General features: G+C 48.9%; 1 protein-coding gene across 1 annotated transcript in view; it reads right to left on the bottom strand.

Annotated features, from left to right (window-relative positions):
* The window catches only part of SLC1A4 (solute carrier family 1 member 4), a 33,297-nt gene extending 32,528 nt beyond the window's left edge, over positions 1 to 769 (bottom strand). Inside the window, exon 1 of the mRNA XM_054022341.1 lies at positions 17 to 769. Within this exon, the coding sequence (XP_053878316.1) occupies positions 17 to 546 (530 nt within the window). The 5' untranslated portion in view covers positions 547 to 769. The remainder of the gene's footprint in view (positions 1 to 16) is intronic.
* Positions 770 to 14,297: the final 13,528 nt, after the last annotated feature.

The following is a 14,297-nucleotide window of genomic DNA, read 5'->3' as shown; positions in this document are numbered from 1 at the left end:
GAGGGCTGGCAGGTACCTGGCGAGGTCCAGGAAGGAGTCCACCGTCTCTTTGTTGGTGGGCAGGGCGTCGGCCAGCCCCAGGGCGTTGGTGTTCAGCGCCTGGGCCCCGGCCCCCGGTCGGATGATGAAGGCCAAGGCTACGGCCAGCGCGGAGGCCACCAGGGTGGTGCCCATGAAGTAGGCGACGGCGATGCCCCCCAGCTTGCCCAGGGCCCGGGTGTCCAGGCTGGCGGCGCCGGAGACCAGGCTGCAGACCACCAGCGGCAGGATGACCATCCGCAGCATGCGGAGCAGCAGCTCCCCGGGGAAGGCCAGGGCGGCCACCTGCGCCCGGCTGAGGTGGGCGCCGCGGACGGCCGCGCCCAGGGCCACCCCTAGCAGCACGCCGGCCACGGTCAGCATGACCAGGCTGTGCTTCCTCAGGCAGCGGCCGCAGCCCCGCCGCCGGGCCGGCTCCGCGGGCAGCCCCCGGGCCGCCGCCGCCTCCAGCCCGGCCAGGGCGTCGCCCTGCACGTGGCCGTTCCAGCTCTCGCTCGGCTTCTCCATGCCGCCGGCCGGTGCTGGCCGCCCGCTGCTGCTGCAGCCCCGGCTAGGCAAGGCGCCCGCGCCGCCGCTGCAGCCCGCCGGGGATGATGCAAGGCTGGCCCTGCCCCTCGCGCCGGCCGGCCGGCCCCCCTGAGATGCTTCCAGCGGCACATCACGTCCCAGAGCCAACCTCCGGCTCACAGCCCGTTGCACCGCGCAGGCTTCCTGTCCGGTGTCTAGACAGGGCTAGGGCTCGGCTTTGACTGGGCTTGTACAGCACATTACAGTGAAACCCGCCTCCTGTCTGGGGATGCTAGTCTAAACTCGACCTTCACGTACACAGGAACAGACATCAGTCACCAGCATCACTGTGTGCCCGGGCTCAAGGCAACAGCGAATGGGAATGGCATTGCCTGCTGCTGACCGCCTGCTTGGAGTAGAACAGCACAGAGCAGGCAGATTTACAATCTCCAGCCAGGCTACTAACACTGAAAACTGCTCCGAAGGACCCTTGAAACAGATGGAAAGAAGGGCTCCATCAAATGGAAGTTAAAACCCACGGAAATGAAGTTGGGCGTGCATATCTTTTCCCTTGAATCAAGGACAACTTGTTTATCCTTCCCACCTTTTCCTTTGTTCTCCTGGACTTTACAAAAAGGATGGAGAACGCGTCTAGAACAATGGAAGTGCTGCATTATTTTTATTGCAACATCATCCAGGGAGCGTACTCAGGATCAGGGCCCCATTGTTCTAGGAGTTGTCTTAACATACAAAGACAAAGAAAGGAAGGATGGTTCAGTGGACTGGGTGCTACCTTAGGTGTTAGGAGACCCAGCTGCAATTCCCTGCACTGCCACAGACTTCCTGTGAGACCCTGGGCAAATCACTTAAACTCTCTGTGCCTCCATTTCCCATCTGTAAAAGGGGGATAGCACTGGAGGGTAGTGTGAAGATAAATACAGTAAAGATTGTGAGGCGCTCAGATATTATGTAATGGGGACCATATATGTACCTAAGTATGGGCGGCAGGTGAACCGCCCACTGGAGCCGTGAGCTACCCCCTCTTCTCCCCCCCCCCGGCCAGAGGAGCCCTGGACCCCCTGCCCCAGTTGGCCCCCCTGAGTGCCGGGCCGGCCCCAGTGCTGGGCCGAGCCACTCCCCACACCCCCCCCCCCCCCGAGTGCCAGGCCAGTGCCGGGCTGAATAGCCAGCCCCCACAACTGGCCCGACCCCTCTCCCCTGGCTGGCCCAGTGCCAACCCAGGCCACCTCTGGCCACCAGCGGGCCCAAGTTCAGGGCTGCCAGCTAGAGCTGAGCCCCCAGCTCCCCGTGGGCTTCAGGTAGAGAGGGAGGGCAGGGCCGCTGGGCACAATATGGGCAGTGCTACAGCCTGAGTCAGGGGAGGCTTAGCCTGCCCTGGCCTGTGAATCCTGCCGCCCACGTACCTAAGTTAGAAAGATATGGTCTTTCTATCCTCAGTGAGTTTGCACTGTAACGTCAATGGGAGCACTCGTGTGTAAAGTTAAGCACATACACAAGGGTTTACAGAATCAGGGCCTAAAAAAGGGCAAGTGACATATGAACCACAGTAGATGAATGATACAACCAAATATACAGTATTAAAAGTAGTACTTATATAAAATAAGTGCCAGCTAATCCAATCTACCTGTCATGCTTTCATTACCTGTCTTTCTTACAGGCATGAGTGTCGGAGTGAGTATTTGAGGGTAGAGGTTTACCAGGTCAGGTTAGGTAGCATGCTGTAAGCGTAAGAGGCCACATAGAAGAAGGCACAGAGTTGTTTGGGTGAGAAGCTGGCAGATGGGTGCATCAGGCCAGCATTGCTGGTGGAGCAGAGACGGTGAGGTATGAGGCAGTACGATTCAGAGTGAGACAAGAGGTAAGACACAAGACAAGTATGGTGGGATGGAGCTCAAGAGGGCCTCAAAAGTGTGGACAAGAAGATTGAACTTGAGGTGATGAAATAAGGGGAGTCAGTGGAGGAATCAAATTGGGGTGCGATATGGTCAGAGAAAGATGATCATAGGTACAGCATGTTGTGTGGATCTGAGGACTGTGATCTGGGAGAAGAGCAGGTTACGGTAATCAAGAAGGGTGAGGATGTGGACAACAGTTTGGGCTGTCTAGACTAAAAGAGGAGGGCGGATCTTTGAAATGTTCTGGGAGAAGAATTGGTGACATTTGTTCATGGCTTGGATGTGCAGGGCAAGAGAGAGGGAAGAGTCAAATCATCTCCCAGGTAACAGGACTGAGTGATAGAGAGGTAGACGACATTATCAAAAGTGACAGAAAATTGGGGGACTGGAGAGAGCTTGCAAAGAAAAGTCAGGAGTACAGTTTTACTCATTCTATGTTAATGGGAAGACAACCAGGCGGAGATATTAGAAAGACAGGCTGAGATGTGAGAATGGAGTGAGAGAGAGAGGTCGGGGTGGAGAAGTAGATCTGTGAGTGTTCAGCACAGAGATGGCAGCTGAAACCATATGAATCAATGAGTTCCCATAGAGAGCATGTACAAGGAGAAGAGGAGAGGGTCAAGGAGAGAACTCTTTGACACCCTCCTTCAAGGGTATGGGAGTAGAGAGGAAGCCCCTCTTCTCCCCAGAAAGAGGCTGATCGTAGATCCAAGAGGAGTTTTGAAAGCCAAGAGTGAACACAGTTGCCAGGAGTGCTGAAATATAACAATAGGTAACCTTGTAATATATAAGAGTGCTCATAGGCACGTATGTAGAGCACAATCCAGCAAATTCACAGGAGTAAAACGATGGAAGTCACAGTTAGATCATAGATTTAACAATGTTGTTACTATTAGATATATTTTTGTATATTTTATTAATGTTTTTCTTTGGAAAAAATGGGAACAAAAATTTTGATGTGATAGTGTTGCCAACTTTTGCAATGAAATCATGAGTTTTCCAATATTTGATGTTGTTCTCAAAACCCCCTCTCCTAGCTTCATGTGTTTAGGTAAGAATCTCAGATTGCATTAAAGAAAGAAAGAAAGAAAGAAAGAAAGAAAGAAAGAAAGAAAGAAAGAAAGAAAGAAAGAAAGAAAAGTGTACGTTTCTAGCCATCCTGGGATGGAGAAAAGCTTGAAAAGCTTTCTAATTAGAAAATAAGTTTTAAAAACACACTACATTGTTGATAAATGCAGAAAAAATCACCCCACTATTGAATAAAATATATAATATTTAGGGTTGTCAATTAATCGCAGTTAAAAATTGCGATTAACTCAAAAAAATTAATCACGATTCATCGCTGTTTTAATCACACTGTTAAACAATAGAATACCAATTAAAATTTATTAAATATTTTGGATGTTTTTCTGCATTTTCATATATATTTTAGTCTGTGTTGTAATTGAAATCAAAGTGTATATTATTTTTATTGCAAATATTTGCACTAAAAATGATAAACAAAAAGAAATAGCATTTTTCAGTTCACCTCATAGAAGTACTGTAGTGCAATCTCTTTATCGTGAAAGTGCAACTTACAAATGTAGATTTTTTTTTGTTTCAGAACTGCACTTAAAAACAAAACAATGCAAAACTTCAGAGCCTACAAGTCCACTCAGACTTACTTCCTGTTCAGCCAATCACTAAGACAAACAAGTTTGTTTATATTTACAAGAGATAATGCTGCCCTCTTCTTATTTACAATGTCACCAGAAAGTGAGAACAGGCATTTGCATGGCACTTTTGTAGCTGGCATTGCAAGGTATTTATGTGACAGATATGCTAAACGTTCATATTCTGGCTTGCTGTGTTGTAGAGAAGAAGGGTTCTGTGGTTAAGGTAGAGGAATGAGAATATAGAGACCTGGATTTAATTTTCAACTCATCAATGGCTGTCCTGTGTAACCTTAGGAGAATCTCTTAGTCTCTCTCTACCATTCATCTTTAAAATGGAAATACTAACACAGTGCTTCCCTGTTTCACATGGTGGTTGTAAGGTTAAACTAATGTCTGGACTGTGCTTTGTGAGCCTCAGAGGAAGGGTATCAGGGAACAGAGTACTAATGTTATTAGTGTTGACATATTGACGTGATGGCGTCACCTTCTTACATGTAAAACTAACACATGCATATAGCCCAAAGAGGTCATCTATTTTAAGGTTTTCTATAGGGCCTGTCAGTGTAGTATCTAAGATTTGACCAAGTAAATAAGATTCACATTTCAAGGCCACAGAGGACTTCATGGAGCTTTCAGTTGCTCTAAGTCCCTGGATTCTAGAAAGTTCTTCTTGGGGGCTTCTTAGAATGCCAGTTTCTGTGAGAATGCTTTATCATGATCCTCCTCCAAGATAGCTGGTCTTCTCTAGGATGATGCAACTTACAAAACTCAGCATGAAATATTGTGTAAGATAAAATGCTTTTAGGGGGAAGGAGCTTGTCTGTGGAACAAACTGCCAAAAGAAACCAGACTAATCCAATGTTGGATCATTTTTAAAGCAGGCTGTAAATATGCATCTTTTTGATGAAGCGTTCCCATCAGAACTAGAATACATATAGATAAATCAGGTATATGGTCTTTCTTTCTTGTGTGTATTCAGTTATGTAAGTATATTGATACACAGTATCACTATATATGTGGAGACCAAACATACTGAAAATCAATTCCAGAAGTCAGTGCAAGTTTTAAAAGTAGACAAGACTACATGCATAACAGAAAATGGGGGGAAAGGGGGGCAAGGAATCCAACCTATAACAATTCCCAAATTCAGCCCTAGACATGCAGTGATGGCAAAGGAAGATCTTGTTTATAGATCCACACCTGCAAGGTACTAAGTGTCTGCTGTAAGGCGCTGAGCACCTTCAACTCTCAGGAGTTGGCTGTAGATCAGTGAAGTGAACAGATACATGAGTGATTGCCCCACAATCACTTAGCTTTTCCCATATTTTAATTTGTTGATACAAAAACTGGCACATTGCTAAGCCCTGTTAGAGCATGGGTAGACAGGGGAGTCCATAAAAAGCAGAGTGGATCGGATCTGCATTAAAATCCTTTCCATTCTCATCCTATTTCTGATGTGATCAGTTCAGAGATCGAAAGAAAGATGCCTGAGATTCTCTGCCATGCTGAACTTCAGAAATGGGGACGCTGTCTGACAGCTGTTTCAGGCTCCCTGATTCTCAGGGTAGATCTGCCCTGCCCTGGCATAGTTTAGAGCAGCCTTGTGTCTGCTCCGATCTGTGCTGGTTGTGTAACTCCCTAAGGTGCTGTATGCCAGCTGTACATCGTTGGAAAGAAGAGTGCTACAGCCATGCATTGTGCCATTTGGGAGTTCTCCTACACTGGTAGCTGTGTGTGGATCTGGCTTCTTTCTGCCCCTCTCCACTGCCGAGGCACAGCTACAGATCTGATCCTCTATTATGAACAAACCTGCCTGTGTGGTGAGCTTGCTGTCAGCATTCCCCAGTATTCCTTTAGGAATCGGAAGTTATTGGAAGGTTGACCTCTTTCCAATTTTTTGTTTGTTTGAATGATTGAGAACAGTGTCCTGAAGGGGCCCTTCCACAGGGTGACACTCTTCTGAGGGGATTATCCACAGACCGTGCAAAAAGGGGATATCTCCACATTGAACTCTTCAGCCAAGCCATAGCATAGTGAGCTAGTGAGATCTGGGGAAGGCACAGAGCACTTCCTTGGGGTGAAGAGTATATCTGGGCAAAAAGACAATATTATGCCTACGGTGCCAAAATACTTGGATGATTTCCTACCATAAATTGTTCCTATCAAGCACCTCTCCCTATATAGAATGGGGACTGTTGCAAAAGGGACCTCTCTGCAATCATTTTTCCAGAGTCCTTGTAGTGCCGGTCCCATTGTAAACTCTCTGCAGAGTATATCCTCCCCCCACACAGTGATCTGGGCTATTTGAATAAGGGTGGTTCCAAGTTATATGAAAACAAGGACCTGTAACCCCTGCTAATGTGAGGTCCCAATAATATTCCTAATGTCCTACTACATAAAGAATTACTACTAGCAATTAAAAAAAACCCTCCAGTGTAATCCTGTCCAGGTCGATCCACTTTCTTTTCAGTCTTTTTATGTTCTCACACACAGTGGAAAAAATTCGGATTAAACACACGCTTTTGGGAATAAAGTTAAATATTCACCCTAGATCAACCAGCCCTGCCTGTCCAGTTTATATTTAGTTGGAGTTTGGGCAATCAAGTGATATTTGCAAAGCTACTGTGTGCTTTTGCCATTTGAAAATGTGCAGGGACTTGAGGTAGGTGTAGATTACAGTCACAGTGCAGCTTAATGTTCCTTTTACGCTGCCAGAATGGTGCAAAGGGGCCTTAGGGCAAATGAGAATCAGGCCTTAGGAGACTACTGAAAAGCGAAGTAGACCAGACTGTTCCCCAGTGTAGAAAAGCCAGTGCGGGGAACAGGGTCCTCCTCTGTGGGGTCTTCAAGGAGTGTTCTTTTGGGGGCAAGGAAAGGGGACAGCAGGAAGAAGGAAGTAAGAGGAACAAGCAGGAAGTATAGTCCCCCCCAAACAAGGAAACATACCACAGTAAGAGATAGGAGGTGTAAGTCTCCCCATTAGGGTGACCAGATAGCAAGTGTGAAAAATCAGGACGGGGGTGGGGAGTAATAGGTCCCTATATAAGAAAAAGCCCTGACTATCGGGACTGTCCCTATAAAATCAGGACATCTGGGCACCCTACTCTCCATAATGCTGGGTATGCGGTATCCAGCAAGTGGTGGGTAGGGAGTGCCGGGCTTAGGGTAGGTCTATACTTACCTCCGGGTCTGGCGGTAAGCAATCGATCTTCTGGGATCGATCCCGGAAGTGCTCGCCGTTGACGCCGGTACTCCTGCTCCGCGAGAGGAGTACGCGGAATCGACAGGGGAGCCTTCCTGCTGCGTCTGGACCCGCGGTAAGTTCGAACTAAGGTACTTCGACTTCAGCTACGTTATTCACGTAGCTGAAGTTGCGTATCTTAGTTCAAAGTGGGGGGTTAGTGTGGACCAGGCCTTAGTCTTTTCAAAACAAACTGGTCTTAAAGGCAATGTAGTCAACTCTCTTAAGCTGCGTGGCAGGACATCCTCAAGCTCTGGATGGAGAGAGGAGGAGAGAGAAAGAGACAGAGGAACAACTTCAATTGATGCTGGAACTGTTTTAGTTTTAATAGTTTGAATGAAGGTGTGTCAAAAGTGGAGTATCAATTTCTTCTTCAGTTGTATGAGGGCTTGATAATGCACACTCCCAGTGGTGGGATGTTACTATTGCATTTAGTTTCCTAGAGGTTGTGCTTTATCTGATATTCTTGTTTTTTATTTAGACTCTAGCAAATACAGAAGACGGGCATTATCACAGAAGGAAAAACTAGCAGACTCTGAGCTGGCATATATCAGCTACGCTCTGTTGCAGTCAGTAGAGTTACGTTGAATTACACTAGCTGAGGAGCTGGCCCTAGGCATCCAAATTAATACCCAACCTAAATATAACTTGGAAAAGTGTAGTATCAGCCTGATTTGCATAAAATGAACAGAACATTCAGTAAAAAGCCACCTTATGGAGAACAATAGTATGAGCTATTTTAAAACTATTTAGTGTGTGACTTAGTACAGTGGTTTTCAACCTGTGGTCAACCCAAGGGTCTGCGGACTATGTCTAAGGGGTCCATGAAAGTTTGTCGTTACCGTAGAATAGTGTTTTTCAGCCTGTGATCCGTGAACACTCTGGGGGCCAGCAGATTATGTCTAAGATTCCAAAGGGTCTGCACCTCCATTCGAAATTTTTTAGAGGTCCACAAATGAAAAAAGGTTGAAAACCATTGACTTAGTAGATATAAGTAGCAAACATAATATTTATTCTTACATATTTTATCCCTGACTCTCAGTGTGAGGTAGACTCTGGGTCTAAGGCGATTGGTAAGCAGGCGTGTGTACTGTGCATCCCTAGAAGCAACCCACACATGTCGTACCTCCAGGCTTATTCTATAGAACAAAGCCCACCCTATATCACATGATGGCCTGTGTAGTACTCCCTTAAGTACTCCCTCTTGCACTTGTGGCCAACTCCAGGGTGGAGGACACAGTGGGCATGTGAGGGGTTTAAAGGGGGTGGATCAAATGGCCATGCAGGCATCTTGAGAAGGTGGCCAGCTCTCAGCTGTAGGAAGCCACTAGGCAATGCAGAAGGAACAGAGGCAGGTCAGCAAATGACACATGCCAACTCCTCTTTCTCTCTGCCAGACATAGGTCCAGCAATGTGACCACTGGACAGAAGCATAGGCGGCGAGTTATATTCTTTTGTGATGCCTGGGCTCCAGGAATATTCAGGGCTAGGGGCCCTGCTCCACCAATATTTGGAGCTGGGTCTCTCCCCCGGCCCAGCCTGGAGCGAGCCCTGGCCCCCGCCTGCCACCCAGAAGACCACAGAGACAGCTGGATACTGGGGTTATGCAAGCATCCACTCATGTCCTTGTGTGTTTTGTTCCACTTCCCAGCTGCGATTATGTGCTATGATGCATTGCTATATGTATGACATGGAGTTTTGGCAGCTTGTACGTTGTGGGGGTGTAAGGGGTGCCTTGGGGGCTTTCTCTTAGTCAAGCTATGCATATCACTGATGATTGACCTTGCTTTGTCTCATCAGTTTGTGAAGAAGGGATTAGTAAGCAGCCTTTACTGCAGCTGGGATGGATAATTGGTTCAATGAGCAAGATCCCACATACCTCCACTTCAGATAGATCCTTAATCCCTGCCTTAGACAGAGAGGTAGGCACACACCAGCACTCAGCAGAGGTACAGAAAGTGACTCTTCCTTTATTTCCTTGCCCAGGGTTCCCTCTCTACCAAGGAGTAACTCTCTTTGGGTAAACACAGGTAACTTGGCTCCATTCAGGTATGGGTTTATAAAGTGGCTCAGCACTATCAAGACTCAATTGCTGTCCTTAGTTTCTGTCCAAACACTACAAACACTGCCCCAATGCCAGAGTGTGTTTTTACGGCTTATTGTCTTTTATGCAATGAAAGTTACATGCAGGATGAATCGCTTTAATGGGAGATACAAAAATCTGTTTGCATGGATGAAGAAGGGCAAACAATTGTTTGCTGCCTCTCCTTGGCACAGAAACAGAGCTAAATATGGGGGAAAGTGAAAACACTGATACGCAAGCCAGGTGAAACATGAATGCGGCACAATGTCAAAGTAACCTATGAACCATTGGAAGGCAATAGATAATTACAACAAAATGTCACATAGGAGCCAATGTCACTCTGCCTCGCTTTCCAGTGCAATGTTTAGGTCACAGTAAACAAACGGCCACTTTCATTTTCAAACCTTGTAAACTTGCTGACAAACTCCCGGGAGTGCGACTTGGCAGGTTTGGACACATGCAGAGGATAAACAAAGGTACCTGGTGAAGGCAGCATGGCAGGGGACAGTGATAGGAAAGAGACCCTAAGGAACGCTGAGGAAGTGAGGGATGGATTGCAAAGAAGCTGGTAAGCAGGTGGACCTTAGTGCTGCCTTGGACAAATGAAGATGGCAGATGCTTTTGGACAAAGACCTGATCCCGGTTGATGTGATAAGGGGAAGAAGAATAATTAAACATGATTGGTTCTTCAAACACAGCTATAGCAGTCAGGATTATGGGCCCAGTCCTGCTGCTGTTGAAGTCAATGAGTAATATATTCAAATGGGCCTAAATGACTTAAGGCCAGATTTTCAAAGGTGTTTAGCTGCCTAAGGGTGCAGATAGGTGCCTAGTGGGATGTTCAGAAACACCTAGGTCCCACTGATTTCAAGCCATGAGCACAGTGAACATCAGTAGAAGTTATATCTAATAGCAATTCTCAGTCCTCAAAATTGAGATGAGTGTAATTTTCTGGGACAAGTTCAGTCTTCACTTGTGTCCTTTGCAACATCCCTGTCTACAGTGCAATTGAAAGGTAAATCAGAGCAGAGCTGGGTCCTTTCCCTAACAGTCATCGTGAACTAAATCAATTTGGCATCTGATTTAGTAGCACCAGTATCATGGGTGGCACGTGAACCACCGGCTGGGGGAAGGCTCGCTCCCAGCCCCTCCCCTTCCGCGCACCCCCGTCGGAGCTCAGAACCCCCCACCCACTGCAGCCACTGACCCCCGCCCCAGGCTAGCCCCCCAGCCACGGAGCTCAGGGTGGGCGGGCGGCAGGCGACTGAAGCCCCCCCAGCCCTGGAGCGCCGGAAGGCAGGCAGTGTGGCCCAGTCCCAGCCCCAGGTGGGGCGAGTACTGGAGGAGTGGAGCCTCACACAGAGCGGGAAGCAGGAGGGGGGACTGGAGGTGGAATGTGGGCGGGGCTACACCTGGTTGTTTGGGGAGGCACAGCCTCCCCCAGCCTATGGTATCTGCCGCCCGTGACCAGTATTTAGATCGGGTGCAGGGAGGAGGGAAATAACACAGAATAGCTTACTGGTTCTCAATCTTTCCAGACTACCGTATCCCTTTCAGAAATCTGATTTGTCTTACCTACTCCAAGTTTCACCTCACTTAAAAACTAGTTGCTTACAAAATCAGACATACAAATACAGAAGTGTCACAGCCACACTATTACTGAAAAATTGCTTATTTCTCATTTTCCCATATAACTATAAAATCAATTGATTGAAATATAAATATTGTACTTACATTTCAGTGTCTAGTATATAGAGCAGTATGAACAAGTCATTGTCTGTGAAATTTTGGTTTGTACTACTTTGCTAGTGCTTTTTTATGTAGCCTGTTGTAAAACTAGGCAAATATCTAGAAGAGTTGCTGTACCCCGTGGAAGACCTCTGAGTACTCCCAGGCAGGGCCGGCTTTAGGAAATGCGGGGCCCAATTCGAACATTTTCGGCAGGGCCCCGGCAGGGATGACTAAAAAAAAAAAACCATGTAAAAAAAGCCTTTCATTACTTAGCAACCAGTTCCCTATAAAAAGTTTTGATTTAAGGGATGTGCCACAGTATGTATTTTTTATACCAATAGGGTTACCATACATCCGTATTTCCCAGATGACGATTTAAGAACCAAAAAGTCTGACATGTCCGGGAAAATATGGATGTATGTTAACCCTACCTAAAGTTCTTTTTTAAAAAGATGGGCCTGAACTAGAAATGAGCTCTGTTTCACAATCCCTGGGGGTGTGCTAGGGTGACCAGATGTCCCGATTTTATAGGGACAGTCCCGATTTTGGGGTCTTTTTCTTATATAGGATCCTATTACCCCCACCCCCTGTCCCGATTTTTCACACTTGCTGTCTGGTCACCCTAGGGTGTGCACATGTGTGGGTCCCAGCTGCTCCTTGCCCCTGTCATTGAAGTAGGTGTGCAGGGTTATGCCCTGGGAACTGCAGGGCACCACTGGACATGGGGCTGGCTGGAGGCAGGGCAGGGCTGACTGGAGGTAGGGTCTGGCTGCAGGCAGGGCAAGGGGTGCGAGTCTGGCTGGAGACAGGGGTGTGTGGGGTGGGCTGACTGGCTTCAGGCAGGGCCACAGGGGTTGGCAGGGCTGGAGACAGAGGAGTGCGGGACTGGCTGGCTTCAGGCAGGGGGTGCGGCAGGGGTTGGCTGGAGACAGGGCAGGTGGTGCGGGGCTGGCTACAGGCAGGGCAGGAGGTGCAGAGCTGATGCGGGAAGGGGTGTCTGTGGGGCTGGCTGGTTTTGGGCAGGGCCGCAGGGGGGTGTGGCAGGGGCTGGCTGTGGGCAGGGGGTGAGGGGCTGGCTGCGGGCAGCAGCAGGGTAGGGGGTGCGGGGCTGCTGCAGGCAAGACGGGGGTGCAGGGCTGGTGCGGGCAGGGCAGGGGGTGCAGAGCTGCTGCAGGCAAGACGGGGGTGCAGGGCTGGTGCGGGCAGGGCAGGGGGTGCAGGGCTGCTGCAGGCAAGACGGGGGTGCAGGGCAGGGGGTGTGGCAGGAGCTGGCTGCAGGCAGGGGGTGCAGGGCTGGCTGGAGACAGAGGCTGGCTGCGGGCAGGGCAGGGGGTGCGGGGCTGGCTGGAGACAGGTTGGCTGGAGGCAGGGCAGGGGGTGCAGGGCTGGCTGGAGACAGGAGCTGGCTGCGGGCAGGGCAGGGGATGCGGGGCTGGTGCGGGCCGAGGGTGTGGGTACAGCCCACCCTGTATGGTAAGTGCCCCCTCCTCCTCCTCCCTCCCCCACCGGGGTAGCAGCAGCCCGAGGTTCGGGGGCTATTTAAAGGGCCCGGGGATCCCCTGCTTCCACCGCCCCAGCCCTTTCAATAGCCGCGGGAGCCCTGGGGAAGTGGCGGGGCTCCAACGGCTATTTAAAGGGCTGGGGCGGTAGAAGCAACGGAAGCCCCGGACTTTTAAAATAGCCCCCAGAGGCCCGCAGCCCTACCCCAGGGCTCCAGCAGTGGGGCTCTGGTGGCAATTTAAAGGGCCTGGGGCTCCCTGGGGAAGCCGGGCCACCCGGGTACAGCACACTGTCTCTTGCCGGTAAGCCGTACCGGGGCTTGGGCATGGGGCCCTCTTAGGGGCGGGGCCCGATTCAGGGGAATTGGTTGAATTGGCCTAAAGCCGGCCCTGCTCCCTGGTTGAGAACCACTGGACTAGATAACACACCATTGAATATTGTTATTTCAGGTAAATGCTATTTGGTGCAGGATTGCACTGAATGGCCTAGATTGGGGCCAAATTGTAATTGGCACCGACATGGGTATTCAAGGATAAAAGGAGCATTCCCCACTAACATACTTCTCCCACCCTCTACCATAGCCAGGAATGGTTGCAGGCCCTGCGCTCTGGTAAGCATAGATGCTGCCCTCTGCTAGCGCTCCCTCGGGTGCCAACCACCCCAAGGGGGGCATGAAGTACTGAGGTGGAGGCTAAGCCATAGAATCTTAGGGTTAGAGGGGACCGCAGGGGTCATCTAGTCTGATCTCCTGCCAAGATGCAGGATTTGTTGTGTCTAAACCATCCAAGACAGTTGGCTATCCAGCCTCCTTTTGAAAACCTCCAGTGAAGAAGTCTCCACAACCTCCCTAAGCAGTCTGTTCCATTGTCCTGCTGTTCTTACAGTTAGAAAGTTTTTCCTGAGATTTAATCTAAATCTGCTGTGCTGTAGTTTGAACCCATGGCCTCTTGTCCTGCCCTCTGTGCAAGAGAGAACAACTTTTCTCCATCTTTTTTATGGCAGCCTTTCAAGTATCTGAAGACCGCTATCATATCCCCCTCCCTTGATCTGCTCTTTTTCCAAACTAAACATGCCCAGTTCCTTCAGCCTTTGCTCATGTGGCTTGCATTCCATCCCTTTGGTCATCTTTGTCGCTGGATCCTTTCCAGTTTCTCTACATCCTTTCTATACATTGGTGACCAAAATTGGACACAGTACTCCAGCTGAGGTCTAACCAGCACCAAGTAGAGCAGCAGTATCACCTCCCATGACTTGCATGCGATGCCTCTGTTAATGCAATATGACATTGCATTTGTCTTTTTTTGAAACAGCACCCCATTACTGACTCATGTTGAGGGTGTGATCCATCACAACTCCCAGATCCTTCTCAGCAGTGCTGCTGCCAAGCCAGTTATCCCTCATTCGGTATTTGTGCATTTGATTTTTCTTCTCTAAGTGGAGCACCTTACATTTGTCTTTGTTGAATTTCATTTTGTTGTCTATAGCTCAGCTGTCCAGTTTATAAAGACTCCCTTGGAATTTTAGCTCTAGCCTCCAAAGTACTGGCAGCCCCACCTAGTTCTGTGTCATCTGCAAATTTGATCAGCATGCTCTCTATTCCTACATCCAGGTCAAGATGTTAAACA

This window comes from Malaclemys terrapin, chromosome 3 (assembly GCF_027887155.1).
Source record: "Malaclemys terrapin pileata isolate rMalTer1 chromosome 3, rMalTer1.hap1, whole genome shotgun sequence".
NCBI lineage: Eukaryota > Metazoa > Chordata > Testudines > Emydidae > Malaclemys > Malaclemys terrapin.
This window is presented reverse-complemented; position numbering and strand designations above follow the sequence as displayed.